The sequence below is a fragment of the Apodemus sylvaticus genome, chromosome 13 (genome assembly GCF_947179515.1).
Source record: "Apodemus sylvaticus chromosome 13, mApoSyl1.1, whole genome shotgun sequence".
In the NCBI taxonomy this organism is placed as follows: domain Eukaryota; kingdom Metazoa; phylum Chordata; class Mammalia; order Rodentia; family Muridae; genus Apodemus; species Apodemus sylvaticus.
In genome coordinates, this window is record NC_067484.1 from 15873888 (window position 1) to 15891323 (window position 17436).

Consider the following 17436-nt stretch of genomic DNA (forward strand, 5'->3'; position numbering starts at 1 on the left):
TGTCCCATAAATTTGGGTATACTAATAAATTGAATTTTTATTCAATCCCAGAAAGTCATTTTTTTCTTGATCCATTTTCCACTCAATAGTTGTTCATTTTCCTTGAATTTATAAGCTTCTTATTTTTTTTTTCTGGTCCTGTTGATACCCATGTTGTGTGGCTACCTCTTTCATCTCTTGTATTCCAGTACTGAAGTTTACCTGCTAGGTTTATATTTGAGTTCATAAATTTTTCATTTCTAGATTTCTCTCAGTTTGGTTTTTTCTTTATTCTATTTCCACTTCCAGGTCTTGATTTGTTTTATTTATTGTCTTCCACTGTTTTGCTTATTTTACATAGATTTCTTCTTTTATTTAAATGAGACCAATGCTTTTTTTTAATTAGTTTTCAACAAGTGCAATTTTAATTTTCATAGATTTCTTGAAGACATTTATTTATTTCCTTTCTAAGGAGTTCTATCACATTTATTGTTATTTTTCAGGCCTTGTCTTATGCTTTAGCAGTGTTGGAATCAATGCCCAGGGCCTATTGTGATGGGTTGTTGGACTCTAATGGAGACATATTTTCCTCAATGTTAGTGATTATGTTTACATTGATGTTTAGGCGTCTGGGCTTAGGAATGATTGTACTTCTATGTGCTCTTAACTGGTTGTCTTTGTTGGGTAGGTGTATTCCTTGGGTTTTGTTGTCCTCTCTGGTTCTTATGTGAGTGTGTAGCCTGTGTGTTGCCTGATAGATAATTCTTTTGGGATCCTGAGAGGTGTAGCCACTTGGGGTTCCAGATAAAATGTGCTCCCAGGTATTGGGACCTGACAATTCGGAATGGGAATGTTCTCATTGCTGAGGTGCCCAAGGGGGTACACGGGCGAAAAGCAGGGTGTTCTACCAAGATGTGCTTAGGTCCCTGGAATGGAGATGGAGAGTGGTGAGAGGTCACAAATCTAGTCTTCTATAGATCTGGGGATGAGATTGGGGTCTTGGATTAGATTCATGGAGTGAGAGGTTCTCCATCTGCAGTTAGCCTTCCTGCTTCCTGAGCTGGAGTCTGTCGTCTTATTCATAACTGACATCTTGAGTAGGATTAGGTGGTATTTCTTTGTAGGCTTAATGTGCATTTTGCTGGGGGCTAGTGAGACTGAAAAATTCTCCATAAGCTGCTTGTCTATTAGTATTTTGTTTTTGAGACCTGTTTTTATTTTGGGTTTGGGTTCTTTGACTTTGACTTTTTGTTTTGTTCCCTTTTTTTTTTTTTTTTTTTTTTTTTTTTTTTTTTTTTGTCAAGCAGGTAGTCAGTAGGGGTAAGAAATCAGCTTAAGAAGTATCATTTTTTTTTCTTTTCTCAGTCTCTTTTTTTTTTTCTTTTATATTGTGTATATGGGTGTTTAGAACTGAAGTTCAGGCTTGCTATAAGATACTATGTGAAAATTAAACCTTGGTCCTGGAATATTAATCTGTAGTCTTAGCTCCTGAGTCTTCTCTTAAGCCTATAATTTTTCTTTAGATTATATTTTTTTTATGAAATTTAATTCATTATCCCTTCCATTCATTTGGGTCTTTTTCAACTTCTTGTATTCGAAAGTTTAAATTTATGCAATGAGAAAAAATGAGAGGTATCAAGATCAAAATAAAATGAAACTCACAGAAAATTGTTAAATATGTAGAAATTTTCAAAAACAATACCACCACATTTTCAGTAGAATTACTAATCAAGAGGAAATACACCTGGAAGGGAATTTAAGTTATTTCTAAGAGAACATAATTTAAAATATTTTCATATTTTGACCAGATGCTAATAGAATCAATCATGACATTTTAGGTTTTAAATTTAGCATGGATAACATTTGCTGTGATTTAATTATAGGGTAATTTTCTGTTGAAAGTAATTTTTCCCTGCCACAGGCCCCTTTTCTAGCTTCCTGGCATTTACCCTCCCTCACTCCCACATAGTTTCACTTACATAAAAACGGAAAAGCTCAGCTACACACATGAGAGAGAACACATGCTTTCTATCTTTCTCAGCCTGGGTTACCTCACTTAATGTAATGTTTTTCAGGTCTATGAATTATCCAGCACGTTGCATAATTTTATTTTTCTCTGGCTGAACAAAATGCACTGTGTATCTGTGTGTCACATTTTCCTGTGCATTCATCTGTTGATGGACATATAGGCTGACTCCATTTTCTGGCTATTTTGAATAGCGCATTGTTCAACATGGATGTAGAGGTGTCTATTGTAGGATACAGGACCTTTGGAAGATGCTTTATTGAAGTTGTGTTTCTAGCTTATTGAGAAAAACCTCCAAACTGATTTTCGCATGGCTTTACAATTTATATCCTCAACAGTGGTGAGCAAGTGTTCTTTCCTCACACCCTCTCCAACATCTGTTACCGTATGTATTCTTGACATAGAATAGTGGAGTAGTTTTAATTAGTATTTTTTTGAAGTATAAGGATGTTGTACATTTAAAACTATGTATTGGCTATTTTAGTTTCTTCTTTTGAGAGCTTTCAGTTTAGCTCATCCTATTTTTTTTTTAAATTGGGTTGTTTTATTGTTTAGTTTACTGAGTTCTTCCTGTGTTATCATTGATAAGACACACCTCCATCATCTATAGGTGCCTCATGTGATTAGCAGTTTATTTTGCTGTACAGAAGCATTTTAATTTCAGGAGGTCCCATTTGTTAATATTTGGTTTTATTTCCTACTACTTGAGTTTTCTCTATTTTTTCCTATAGTAGCTTCAGAGATTCAGATTAAAGTTTTTGATCCATTTGCAGATTTTGGCAGAGAGAAATGTACAGGTCTATGTTTAGTCTTCTACATGTTTCTACCCAGTTTTCCAGTGAGAATTTTTGGCATATTTTTTGAAAATCAGGTAGCTGTAGATAAATTTATGTCTGAGATGTCTGTTCCCTTGATCTGTATGTCTGCTTTTTGCCAGCACTATGATTTTTTTTTATCACTTTGTCTCTATAGTACAACTTTAAATCAGGTGTAGTAATAATATCTTCAGTTTTACTGGTGTGTGTGTGTGTGTGTGTGTGTGTGTGCGCGCGCGCACACGTGTGTGTATTGTATGCATGAGTCTATATGCCATGTCTATGCATGGAGGCCAAAGGAGAATGGTGTCTATGTTTAGTGCTGTTGCCTTGAGACAGGTTCTCTATTCCAGGAGCATGTCTTTGTGGTGAGAGTGGTCAGCCAGCAAGCTCACGGAATGTGCCTATTTATGCTCCCCAGTGCTGGGGTTATAGGGACCTATAGCCATGCATGACATTTTACATGGATGCTGGGGATTCAAACCCAGGATCTCATGCTTGCAGAAGTAGTGCTGATACCTACTGAGTTACCTCTACCTACTGAGCCACCATACCCACAGATCTGTCTCTAACCACTAAGCCACCTTAACCTAATTGAGCAATCTCTACCCACTGAGCCAGTGCTCAGGTTGGGTTTAGCTATGTGATGTCTTTTTGTGCTTTAAGTGAATTTTGAGATCATTTTCTCTTGTCTATGGAGAATATTGTTCATTGTACTGAATCTGTAGATTGCTTTTGGTAAGAAGATTATTTTTACAAAACCCATTCTCCCAAATCAATCAAATTTTAAAACTATATTTTTCTTGAGTGTCCACATTGGTGGTGTTGGTGAAAAATGTACAAGGGACCGTTCCATCCAGACATACCAATGCTGTGTGCATTGTCAACAAGGGGCATGAACTTATTATTCTTTTTGATTCTGAATATCTTTATCCGTACATTAAAGGTAAAGGGAACATAGATCAGGTTTATCTATTGGAATTTACTAGAGACGACTTATTAAAAGTACTTGGAGAATTTTGTCATATATGATAAGCTCTTGAAGAAAAGCCATGTTGTGGCACTTGATCCTCATGGCCTTTATAAGAAAGACTACAGGCCAAAAAAGAAAAAAGAAAGAAGGAAGGAAAGAAGGAAAGGAAAGGAAAGGAGGAAGGAAGGAAGGAAGGAAGGAAGGAAGGAAGGAAGGAAGGAAGGAAGAAACAAAGAAACAAAGACAAAGAAAGAAAGAAAGAAAGAAAGAAAGAAAGAAAGAAAGAAAGAAAGAAAGAAAGAAAGAAAGAAAGAAGAAAGAAAGAAAAAAATTGGTGTCCAGGCTTGCTGGCAAGCTCATGCTACTGTTTCAGGGTGATATTATGTCCTAATAGCTGTTGAGTGTGCGTTTTAGGCTTTCATAGAAAACAGTGCCAAAGCCTGCATCTCTGCCTGGTCTCAGTAGACAATGGGAAAGAGGGAAGACCCAGCTACTCCGCTGTTGACTTGGTTCTCTAGATCGCCCGTCTTTGGTTAGTCTGTCATGATTGACCAAGGACTCAGAACAGACTGTTAATGTAGAGGCCCCTTGATTTGAGACTCTGGGAGTCAAGAAGGAGACAGTGGTGTTTGCTTGCATTCTTGAAGTATCTTTTCTGCCCTTGGCAGGCCACGAGGTGTGTGTAGGGCTCCATGGCCATCCTCATGGTAGATATGATGGTACTGATGCTCTTGGCTTTTGCTGATCCAACCCTTATGCTATTCACCCTTCTTTTGGAACTGTGTTAGGTTCCAACATTTTTTTTTTGCCTATGACAGGTTCACTTTCCTTCTGAGAGTGATTGTTGTTTTTGACATTGGGGCCTACCCCTCCTAATTCCACTCCTTCAGCAATCCTCCATTAGAAGACTAGGTTCTTTTTCACTGACTTCAGTTTTTAGAAGCACTGGGAAGTAGCAAGTTTTGTTTTTCTTATAGTTTTTAATTATGATTCACTTGCTAAAATTAGAGTAAATTTTGTTGTTTTTAAGACAGGCTGTGGTGGCGCACACCTGTAATCCCAGCACTCTGGGAGGCGGAGGTAGGTAGATTTCTGAGTTCGAGGCCAGCCTGGTCTACAGAGTGAGTTCCAGGGCTATACAGAGAAACCCTGTCTCGAGAAAAGCAAATCAACAACAACAACAAAAAAAAACCCAAACAAAAAACAAACAAACAAAAAAAGACAGAGGTTTAGAAGTATGAAAGTTAGAGTCACCTGGGGAAATCAGGAAAATACACATCTGGGAAACTGCTCCGTGGAGATCAAAAGTAGCAGTATGTACTTCAGATAGAATCTGAGCAAGTCTATGTTGCAGAATATTTTCAGGTGATTTTGATGTGTCCTGCCCTTTAAAATACTGTCTGCAGTGTGTAGATGTGTGCTTTCATCCTGCTGCCTTTCAGAGCAAGCCAGCTATGAATAGAAGTCAACTGTACATCACGGACTGTGTAATAACTATTTCACATATGTGATAGTGAATATTGTCCTACCTAGGAATAGCTTCCCAGAAATGCATTCTCTGGATTCAGAGATGTGTGCATTTCATGGTAGACAAATGTAAGTGAGCATAGGTGTCCTTGCAGTGTGGTATTGTCCCACCATCCATAATATGCTAAGATAATACTGGTATGTGTTAACTACTAGTGTCAGTGAATTAAGGAAATTCATTTTTATATATACTGGGTTCATGATTCTTTTCCTTTTAGGATACTGTTTTAGATTAAGTATGTGTGTGGAGGGGGGAGGGGGGTCTTTAGAGTTAAGAAGAAAAAAAATTGAGACAAAATCTCATACCTTATCCCATACCAGAATTGCATGATAAAACTCATAGTGTAGCCCAGGCTGGCCTCAGGTTCATAGCAATTGTCCTACCTCAATATCCTGAGAATTGAGAGTGCAAGCACAAGCTGCCAATTCTTTAGCAATTTTCTGTTTTTTATTTCTTTTGTGGGGGAGGACTAGGTATATTCTATTGCTTTGGTGGCTCATCGTTCTTGTTGCTATAGGTCTAATAAAGTTATAAACCCAAGCTTCTTGTCTCTGTTAGGTTCATTAGTGTTTCTTTTCCTTTCTTTGCCATGGAGGTATTTAATGGTAGCATGTAAATTGACCTTGTTTATAAAATTTTGCATTTCACATAGTTCACACAATTTGTTCCTGATCCTTTTCTTAAGGATCATCCACTTAAAAGTACTGAGGTGAGCCACCATGTGGTTGCTGGGAATTGAACTCAGGACCTCTGGAAGAGCAGTCAGTGCTCTTAACCACTGAGCCATCTATGGAAACAGAAAATGTGGTACATTTACATAGTGGAATACTACTCAGCTATGAAAAACAATGAGTTCATGACATTCTTAGGCAAATGGATGAAACTAGAAAATATCATCCTGAGTGAGGTAACCCAATCACAAAAGAACACACATGATATGCACTCACTGATAAGTGGATATTAGTCCAGAAGCTCTGAATACCCAAGATACAATTCACAGACCACATGAAGCTCAAGAAGAAGGAAGATCAAAGTGTGGATACTTTGTTCCTTCTTAAAAGGGGAAAATTACCCATGGGAGGAGATATGGAGACAAAGTGTGGAGCAGAGACTGAGGGAAAGACCATTCAGAGACTGCCCCACCTGGGGATCCATCCCATATACTGTTACCAAACCCAGACACTATTGTGGATGCCAACAAGTACTTGCTGACAGGGCACTGATATAGCTCTCTCCTGAGAGGCTCTGCCAGTGCCTGACAAATACAGAGGTGGATGCTTACAGCCAACCATTGGACTGAGCACAGGGTCCCCAGTGGAGGAGGTAGAGAATGGACCGAAGGAGCTAAAGAGGTTTGTAGCCCTATTGGAAGAACAACAATGTGAACCTACCAGAGCCCCTTCAGACCCCTCCCCCCCCCCAGGGACTAAACCACCAACCAAAGAGTACACATGGAAGGACCCATGTCTCCAGCCATATATGTAGCAGAGGATGGCCTTGTTGGACATCAATGGGAGGAGAGGCCTTTGGTCCTGTGACGGCTCGATAGATGCTCCAGTATAGGGAATCCCAGGACAGGGAAGCGGGAGTGGGTCAGTTGGTGAGCAGAGGAGAAGGGAATGGGTTAGCAGGGTTTCAGAGGGGAAATGAGGAAAGAGGATAACATTTGAAATGTAAATAAACAAAATATCTAATTTAAAAGAAAAAGTGCTGAGGTAAAGTGAACAGAACAAGTAGACAAACAACCAAAGGCATTTAGATTTAATTAATTTTTTATGTTACCCAGACCCCTACCCCCCCCCCCCCTGAACAAAACAGTTTAAGGAAGGCAGGGTTTATTGTGGCTGGCAGTTTGAGGGTGCAGACATCCTGGCAGGGATGAGTACTGGGCCTGGAATACAGTCCACAGAAGCACACTGCCTCCTTCAGATCCATGCCCAGAGGGCTTTGCATTCTAAAGCCTGTCACCTTACCTGCCATTATTAACCATTTCAGCGATCTAATTCCATATAAAGATGGCATCATTGTGTATATAGGAGATCTAAGGAGTCCATACACAGAGGAATGCTGGAATGCAAAAGTGAGTTAGCAAGGTTATAGAATACAAGATAGGAAAGCCATTTATATTTTTATGTATTAGCTATAACCATCTGAAATGAAATTAGGATAACAATTCCACTTGTAATAGTATCAAAAAGAAAAGATACTCAGGACAAACTTCCGTGAAAGAGGAGAGTACACACTGAAAGGTACAAAGCATGAAGATTTGACTAAACGGAAAGTCATTCAATGCTGCAGACTAGTATTATGGTGGCAGCATCCTTCAAGTGGACTGTGGGTATAATCCACACTCCATCAAAAATCCCATATGGCTTCCTTCTTGTCTCCTTCCCCCACTCCTCTAGAAAATTACTAGCTGATTGTAAGAATGATTTTAAAAAAGCTAGGGATCCAGAGTAGCCAGCATATCCTAAAAAGCAAATACAAATGGGAAACTGACATGCCCATATTGAAAACTATCAAAAAAAAAAAAAAAGAAAAAAGAAAACTATCATAATGTGATAGACACATGGTACCAACATAAAGATAAGTGTATAGACAAGAGAAATATGATTGACAATCTAAAACTAAACCTTTGTATCTATGGCTAGTTGATTTTCAATAGAAGTACTAACATAGTTGATGGTTAAAGAGTAGTCTTATAAGAATTAGTAGTAGAACAGCTGGATAGCCACACAAAAAAGTCCAAGATGAATTCTCTCATGACAGGTTGACCAGGCTAGGAAGGTGTGTCAAGTGCAGGCAGTTGGAGCAAACTGTAGCACTGCCTTTGTGGATAGCAGTGGGATTTGTGGATAGCTGTGCCAGTGTGACACAAGATATGCAGAAAAGAAAGCTTCAGCAGTACAGCAGACAGTGCTACCTAAGGTCAAAGGGGATATTGAACAATGGTCAACGCACAGATGTCTGTGCGTCTTGTAGTTAGAAGCTGAATACTTTGCCCCAGACTGGATTGTAACATGATATCTGGGCGCTATATTAACTGATGTACTGTAAAGAATGCTCCTCGTCAACTCCTGATTGGTCAGTAAGTGGCTGGGGCTTATGACTGGGCCATAAGGATAGGAAGGCTGCACGTAGAATCAAGTGACGGGTCTGCAGAGAGAGCCCAGGGGAGGACAGACAAATGAGAAGCTGCCGGGATAGACCTGGGGCACATAGCCAGAAGATCACCCTGAGGACAGGCTGATGGAGCAGAAGCAGCTCGGGAGACACCTGATTGGCAAGGGACTAACATTAGTGTGGGTTTTAACAGGTACAAGGATTAGAATAATAGCTCAAAACCTGCCCAGCATAGTGCTTACAGCATTTTAATAAGTCGTAGTGTTTCTGTTTCATTTACTCAGGATATACACAACCAAAAGTGGGGTAGAAACCCTCAGCAGACATTTAGGAGTAAAGGGGTATGTAGTAACCCTCCAAAAAAAAAAAAAAAAAAAGTCATACCATAGGTCTGGTTAGTTCACACGTTGTTTTAAGGCCGTTTGAGTTGAGCTCTGGAGAGCCAAGCGGTTGTAGGTTGTGAAGTTTCTGTGATATATAATAAAGAGATTACTCATTGGTTTTATGGCTAGACTATTGTGGAGCCTAGATGTCATTGAAATGTAGCATGTTTATAATTAGGAGGAATACATGGATTTATAGCTAAATTGAGATAACAGGATGAAGGACATAGGGTTGTCAGATTAATTTGGAATGAGAACTGTACCTTATGACTGTATGACATTTCATATTCTCTCTCTCTCTCTCTCTCTCTCTCTCTCTCTCTCTCTCTTTCGTGTGTGTGTGTGTGTGTGTGTGTGTTCCAGTCAACAGCCTTGGTTGTCATACCTCAGGTGCTATACACCTTCCATGTGGGTCTTTCATTGGCCTGGAACTCCCCAAGTATGTTAGGTTAGGTAGAGAGCAAGCCCTGAGTATCTCAGTGCTAGGATTACAAGCACTTGCCCTGTTTTAAAATGTGGGTTCCAGAGGTCAAGTTCACATTCTTAGGATTGTATACTAAGCACTTTACCTACTGAGTCTGTCTCTGACAATAATACTGTAGGAGTATTTTACTTGCATGTGTATTTGTTCACCAGTTGCATGGCTGGTGCCTGTGGAGACTGGAAGAGGGCATTGCATTCCTTGTGACTAGACTTACAAGTGGTTATAAGCTGTCCTGTGGGGAAAAAATCTAAGGGATCCATACTCAGAAGAATGTTGGAATAGAAAAGTGAGTTAATTGTAGGTTACAAGATAACAATACCATTTGTATTCTCATATAGTTGTCATAACCTACTCTGGAGGAGTAGCCAGTGCTCCTAACTCCTAAGCCATCTCTCCAGCCCATCTACTCCTTGCCCTGACATTTTAAGTTGTATTTATATACAGTGCATTTTAGCAGGGCATTTAGAGAAATCTGTGTCAATGGCTTGTAGGACCTATTTTTTTTGGGGGGGGGGTGTCTTTTTAGAGACAGGGTTTTACTGTGTAGCCCTGGCTGTCCTGGAACTCACTCTGTAGACCAGGCTGGCCTCGAACTCAGAAATCCGCCTGCCTCTGCCTCCCAAGTGCTGGGATTAAAGGCGTGCACCATCACTGCTCGGCTGTAGGACCTATTCTTTCCAGTGACCTATTCAATATAGTCCTTTGGTTTTACAGGGAAAATGCTGGAATAAAAAATTACTAGCCTCTGAGTGAAATTCATTCAGTGCTCTGTTGTTTACAGTGTGCTGAATCTAAGTCATCAGAACAAAACTATGACTATGACTGTTTAAGAAGGGTCTTTGCTTTGCCATGAGCAAAGTGACTTGACTAGCACTCCTTTTCCATATAACTATCTATCTGTCTGTCTGTCTGTCTGTCTATCTATCTATCTATCTATCTATCTATCTATCTATCTATCTATCTGAGTCAGAATCTCACTGTGTAGTTGAGGCTGGCCTTGAACTCATTCTGTAGCTAGCCTATGTTGGCCTCACACTCTTGATATGACCCCAGCTTCCCTAGTGCTAGAATTTTAGGGGTATGCCATTATGCTCATCTTGGAAGAATTTCTCTGTAGCTTATCAGGAGATGCATATGTAGCCTTTATAGATGACATATTATCTGCATCATGTTTCACAATAGATTGGAAGTGTGTTGAAGTTCATTTAGATATCATGCAAGCTACCAGTTGATAGTTTACTTCTAAAGCTTGTGCTTTAAAAGCAAAATTGTGCCTCTACTCTATAGTCCAGTTGGTTATGTAGTGCATGGAGTAAGAAAATGGATCAGTGTGTCACACCTGAGGATTGATTATCTTGTGCTCCTCAGTGATTTGATTCTACCTAAGATACATGTAGAATCTGGGACTTTATGCAGTCATTGCTAGTGTCTGAATGTCTCCCTGTAGTAAGCATACTCACTGTTTTGCTGGAGAGCTTTTCCTTTTCCCTAGTCTGAGTAGTTTCGGGTGTTTGCACGCATGTCCGTATGACAGACAGGGTGTGAGCTGTCTCCTTAGTCTGAGGGTTGTCAGGTTTTTACTATACATTATATGCATTTTTGTAGTTTTTTATTTTCATTCATTTTGTGTTTTAGGGAGTAATATAAATTAAAGGGGAAAAAGTAAAAGTAAATAATAAAGAATTTTCCTCTGCTTTTTTTGTTCTGCTTTCTAAAATACTTTTTGTTTTATAGGGATTTGTCTTGGCTGTTACCATTGCACGTGAAGCGATTGATGAATTTCGACGTTTTCAGCGAGACAAGGAAATGAATTCACAATTATATAGCAAGCTTACAGTAAGAGGTTAGCAAGGACTTAATTTTCCCAGCATTTGCTCAGTATAAGCTTGTTAGAGTTAACATAGAACAGGAAGCATGTTCACTCTGTTCTTGAAAGCGCATGATTGTATGTGGATCTGATTTTTCTCACTGTCCATAATGCTAGAATTTCAGATAGACTTTTATTTATTTTCTTGATGTGTATGTGTATGCATATGTACATTTTTTACAGTTGTACACAAACATGTATGCATACACTGACACAAAGCTGTATGAAATGCTCTATTAGAATGCTGTAATAGACTGAAAAGAAACTCAGCTCAACGTGCCCCGTGATGCTTAGAAGCATTGTGAAGTGTGTCTTATCACAACACACCCATCAAGGTCAGGGTGCATATCATGGCATTGAGAATCTCAAATGAAATGCTGTCATCCGATGTGGCCACAGGTACATACATACATACATACATACACACACACACATACTTACATACATACATACATACATACATACACACATACACACATACATACATACATACATACATACATACATAGTGCTCCTTACCCCCATCCAGGCCATTAGCTCCCTCTTAACAAATACAGAGCTCATTTTCCTCACGTTTTAGTTTGTAGTTGAAAAAGGATCAGCTTATCAGGAAGAGAATGGATCAGACTGTTAAGGCTCTGTGACAGTAGAAGAATCTGAGGATTGAACAGGATGGAGCACACTGAATTCTTACGTGTGAATTTCCTGAAAGAAATAAAAATTCACTGTGTCTCCTCTGAATGTTTTTCTCCCTTTCTTCCTAAAAAGAGGACTTCTTCCTGAAGTCCAGGGTGGCCTCTGTTTTACTTTTTCTGTCTCTGGTTTTGCCTACTGTGGACATTTCCTGTGAGTGGAATCATGCCTATGGCCATCTTTTGTCACTGGCTTTATTCCTTTGGCATGTTGTCAGGGCTCATATGCTTCATGTTACAGCACGAAGTGGTATTTTCTTTGTTGACAAGTAACATTCTGCAATACTACATAGCACATGCTTATCTGTTCAACACTGGGTGGCATTTGGGTTTTGTTATTCTCTCACTGTTGTAATTAATATTCCCAGGGATACTTGTATACAAGCCTTTTCATAAACTTGTTTCATTTCTCTTGGATATTGTCCAGCAGGAAGGGAGTTAGGTTAGGTGATGAGTCTGTTGACACTCTGAAGGAAGCACCATCCTGGTTCTTGATTGGCTGCATCACTGAGCATTGTTGCCAACAGTGCATATGGGTTCTGATTTTGCAGTCTTTAGCAGTACTAGTTAGTGTCTTCCATGTCTACTGTAGTGCCCTGGATTTTATTTGCATTTGCTAATCATGATTGAGATTGGGTGTGCTCTGTGCTCTCTGGCCATTTGCACATTTCCTTTGGATGATGTGTACTCTGATCCTTCAGCCACTTTTTAACTGAGCCCTTTTCTGTCTGTTGCTGAATTGTGTCCTTTATCTATCTTAGGGAAGACCATTGTCAGATTTATGATTGCACATAGTTTCTCTCATTTTGTGGGCTCACATTTTCACTTTCTTAATGCATAAACATTTTGTTTGATCTAATTCATTCACTTTTTCCCCTTGTTTGTGCTTTTGGTGTTGTAGCAAAGAAATAATTGGCCAACTCTAATGATTTTTCTTTTCTTCTAGCAGCTGTAGTTTAAGTTTTGCATTCAAGTCTGATCCATTTTCCTGTATAATGTGTTACATAGGTCCACGCTTGTTTGTATAAATATCAAGTTGCCTGGTACCATTCTTCAAAAAGACTACTCTCCTTACTATAGTTTTAAATTATTAAACGTAGGCTAGGAAGATGGCTCAGTCAATAAAGTTCTTGCTGCATGAACACAAGGGTCTGAGTGAATTTTCAACACCTTGTAGAAAGCTGGGTGCAGTGTTTAACATCTGTAAGGCCAGGATTGGGTGAGGGTATATGTTTGGGGAATGCAGACAGAGTCCTGGTACTCACTGGCCACAGACTAGCCTCATAAGTGAGCTCTTAGTTTAGAGACCCTGCCTTGAAAAATAAGATGGAGAGAGAAGCTTCTGAGGAAGATTCCAAATGTTGACCTCTGACTTCCACCTTTGTGTGCACACACATGTGAACTCATGTGAGGACTAGAAAAGATTTACTTTTAAGAAAAAGAACACTCAGGCCAGGTAAATTAGGTTTGACTTTATATTGTTATTTTGAGAACAGTTTATAGATTCTAGTTTATTTTGAATTTAGGTTTACTTTGGCGTTTGTGATTAGGCAGAGATTGTTGTCTTATGCATTGGTGATTGGAGTGGTGATGTCAGTGGAAATTAATAAGGATACTAATCAGTCAGTACAGCATGCAGAACAAGAAGCTCCATGTGTCTGTCTGTCCTTCAGCAGAAAGGTTTATTTGCTAGACAGTGGTGGTGCACACCTTTAATCACAGCACCAGAGAGTCAGAGGGAGGCAGATCTCTGAGTTTGAGGTCAGTTTGGTCTATAAATTGAGTTTTAAGACAGCCAAGCTACCTATAGAAACCCTGTCTTGAAAAATAGTGGATGGATGGATAATTGTGTGTATGTGTGTGTTATGTTTGTTTATTCCACATGCACATGTGTTCACTGGTGGAGGCCAGAAGAAGGCACTGAATTCCCTGGAGTTATAGGAGGTTGTAAGCATCTATTGTTAAGTGCTGAAAACTGAACCTTTACAAAAGAAGCAAGCAATCTTAATGGCTGAACTGCCCCCCCTCAAACTGCAGTTTTTAAAAATAAAATACTTAAAACACCATTCAAATGCCTGCTACTTTAATACGTGCTAAGAAATAATGGCAGGAAGATATTTAAAATCCGTTTTCTATGGTTAAACCATTGTAATTCTGTAAGAGCAGAAAACTTGATAGGCTAATAAACATACTGGGGTTCATAATATCCAGTAGCCTCTCACCTGAGCCCAGGTGTTTCAGGCAGCACTCCTGAAATTGCTTACTGCATAGTGTGAGTGTTGTGTATATGAAACCCAGGCGACAGTGAAGTCACAGAGCAGCTTGAGCATGGACTGTCTGGAAGGACTTCGAGTCCCTACTCTGCTGATCTTTGGGTATTATTTATCCACAACCCTTTACTGTTGCCATTTTCTTGTGAAACTTACATTCAGAGGTGACCCACTGATTGAAAGGCCCAGCATGCTTGCTTTTTGTGACCTAGCGGGTAGGTAGACTTCTTATTTCATAATTCTGTAACTGACAGTGTGTTCTCAGTGATTTACTTTTTCACTGTTTTCTCCAGGCACTTACTTTACATACATCAAGGCATTTGTCCTCATACATATATTCATTCTCTCTCTCTCTCTCTCTCTCTCTCTCTCTCTCTCTCTAACACATATTCATTCAGTCATTTACCTATTCATTTATTTATTCATATCCTCTATTTCCTTTCCTTCCTTCCCTTTCTCTCTTCCTGTCCCTCTCTCTTTTTCTTCTTCGTCTCTCTCTTCCTCTCTGCTCCGTCTGTCTTCATGTCTTTCTCCTCTCCCATCTCTCTCTCTCCCCATCTTTCTCATTCTCCCTCCCTTCTTCCCTCTCCCCTTCTTTCTTCCAGCCTGCCTCTTCACATTATAGTTTACTTACAAGGTGATGAAGCATGCAAGGGGAAGCCTCTCAGAGCGTTGAGGTAAATAGTATTTATGAAATACAGAAGGGTACATAGAGTGCATTTAAGTGCTGTTAGTGTGGTCTGCAGGTGTTATTTTGGGTCCTCTGATATTAAAAGGGCACACTCATCAGAGATCTCTGTAGAACAAAGTAAAATGGTTTAACAGAAAACAGTCTTGAAGCTCCAGAAAAGTAACCTGGGCAGCTATTAGTGACCTAGCCCATATGTCGTAAATGTTGCCTCAAGCAAAGCTAGTGGGAAGAATTGTTAACTTCCAGAACTAATGATTTTTCATCTAGTTAAAATCAGGTAGCCAAGGAATAATATATCATTCCACAGTCAGAGAAATAAAAGGCACCAAAGGTTGCTTAGGGTGAGTGAGACTGGCCAGCTGTGTGTTGTTTGCAATTATCAAGCTGGAATTCTGCCCTCCCATGGATAATCTTCATTTTGTTTGTTTGTTTGTTTGTTTGTTTGTTGTGAAAATTTTATTTTGTAAACTTAGATGGTCTGGAACTTGCTGTGTAGACAGTACTGGCCTTGAACTCACAGAGATAAGCCTTCCTCTGCCTCCTAAGTATTAGAATTGTAGACATAGGCCACCACATGGGGCCAGAAGTCTTCATTTTTTGATAGTAACAATCTCAGGTTGTAAGGTAAACTTCTGAACTATAAAAGATACATATTTAGAATTGAAAATATTTTTTTCCAGACAGGGTAAATACCATGTAGCCCATGGTCTCCTCAAACCCAGGCACGCACTGCACCAGCTATAAGACTTTTTTGTAAATCAGCATGTCATTTTTAGGATGTGTGTCCTGTCCTTGGCTTTGACGTAGGCATCTGGTCTTTTCTGGTGTTGTACTGCTACTGTTTTGATAATATAGGGAATTGGACCCAGGATTTTATGTACTGGCTCTACCACTGAGCCACACCACCAGTCCATTGTAAACTTTGAGGCAGAGTCTGCTCGAACTCTTCCCCACATCCTCTCTTCCACTAGCATCTCAGACCCTTGTGTTCTGCTCGTATCATGTCTTCCTGTCACACTAGCCACCTTTCAATATCACATATGACCTTTTATGTTTTTGATGTTTGTCATATGTATAAGATAGGTCCCTAGGCCAGGGCTAGAACAGGGGATGTGCTGCACTGTGTCTTCATATCCCACTTGGGGTTTGTTGTACTTCTCACTTGACATCTGGTAAAAGCCAACTGCGCTCTACCCACACAGAAGGTTTCTTCTTGGCCAAAACACCAAAATAGCCACCGATGATAAATGTCATAGCATGAGTGGACCTTAAAAGCAAAACCCTGAGAAGTCCAGGAATCCAGGTGCAAAGATGAGCCATGGTCATGACCTTAACAGACTTGTGTGTACTCTGTTGTGTTTGCTTATTTCAAGCTGCTTTTAAGATCTAGGACTGATGTTACATTGACCGGTCTCTCTATTACACTGTAGGGTTCCAGGGTACAGTTGTCATCTCTCAAAGATGGGTGCCCAGCTCTTCCCAGATTTGGGCCATTCTGAGTAAAATTTCTATGGATTTTTTTTTCATTTAAGTTTTAGTTTCTGTTAGAGAAACACCTAAAGGAGAAATTTCTTGTCACTGGATGGATAAGGGGTATGTCACACTATATCATCTTATTCTGAAGTTTAATAGCCATTCAGATACTGAATATTCATAGAATTTTAAAGATTATCCTTTAAATGTTAGAAGTATATAAAAAAATAGGACTGTTGTTGATTGAGTCATTATAAGTTTACAGAGTTCTGGAATAGAGGGGCTTTGCTAATGGGACAAGTGCCAGAAGTGTGTCAGAGTAAGCCAGGGCTACTGTGCAGTTGTCAGGTGAGATACTGGGTAGACACAGAACAAGGGCAGTGAGAGGAGAAAGGTACAGTAAGGAAAGGCCAAAAAAAAAAAAAAATTGGAGGTCATCATAAAGAACTTGTGTCTCATTATATAAATTTTAAGTATCTTCTATATGATTTTCAAATATTGGAAGTATTAATGTAGAGATAAACCTAACCTTTAGGTTCTTCGGTGAGTTCCTTTGGAGTTCAGGTTGAAGTAGGAAAATTACAGTGGAGTCTATTTTGTACTGTATTCTGCATATAGAATTTAAAAATAAGGACTATCACTGACACTGAGAGGCTGGGTATGCTTGCAAGGAGCATCAGAGGGAGTACAGAGTCTTGGTTCCTAGGGATAAGCCACAGTGGTGTTTTCTTCTGGCAGGGCCCGCCTAGCCACTCTGCCTCTGCAGGACAGTGGCAGGGGTCGAATGTCAATTCCTCAGCAGATAGGTTGTGCAGAGCACCTCCTAACCTCTGCTCAGTGCCTGGAGGGTTCTCTGCTAGAGAGTGGAATGAAGCTATTGAGGTTCTGGAGTGACAGTGCTCCCACATAAAAGGCAAGCAGCCTCGTGAGTGTAAGGTTAAACTGTTAAGGAAATTAGGTCCTGTTAAAACAGTGTACCAAGTCTTCAAAATGTGAAAAAGTGAACCTATAAAGAGCTTTTAGGCAGATGCTGTATGGACTAATGTTTAGACCTCTCTAGTTTGTTTTTTACACTTGATTTTAGCCAAAAGGCCGGTAATCGATCTAGTTTGATTTTTAAAAGATAGCCTTT

At 39.6% G+C, this 17436-nt stretch overlaps 1 protein-coding gene across 5 annotated transcripts in view; it reads left to right on the forward strand.

Moving 5' to 3' along the window:
* The window catches only part of Atp9b (ATPase phospholipid transporting 9B (putative)), a 221512-nt gene that overhangs the window by 40124 nt on the left and 163952 nt on the right, over positions 1 to 17436 (forward strand). For 4 of the 5 annotated variants that reach the window (XM_052155254.1, XM_052155257.1, XM_052155255.1 and 1 more), the window contains exon 5: positions 11046 to 11154. The exons of the other annotated variant lie outside the window; for it this stretch is intronic. In XM_052155254.1, the coding sequence (XP_052011214.1) occupies positions 11046 to 11154 (109 nt within the window). The remainder of the gene's footprint in view (positions 1 to 11045; positions 11155 to 17436) is intronic. 5 annotated transcript variants of the gene reach the window in all.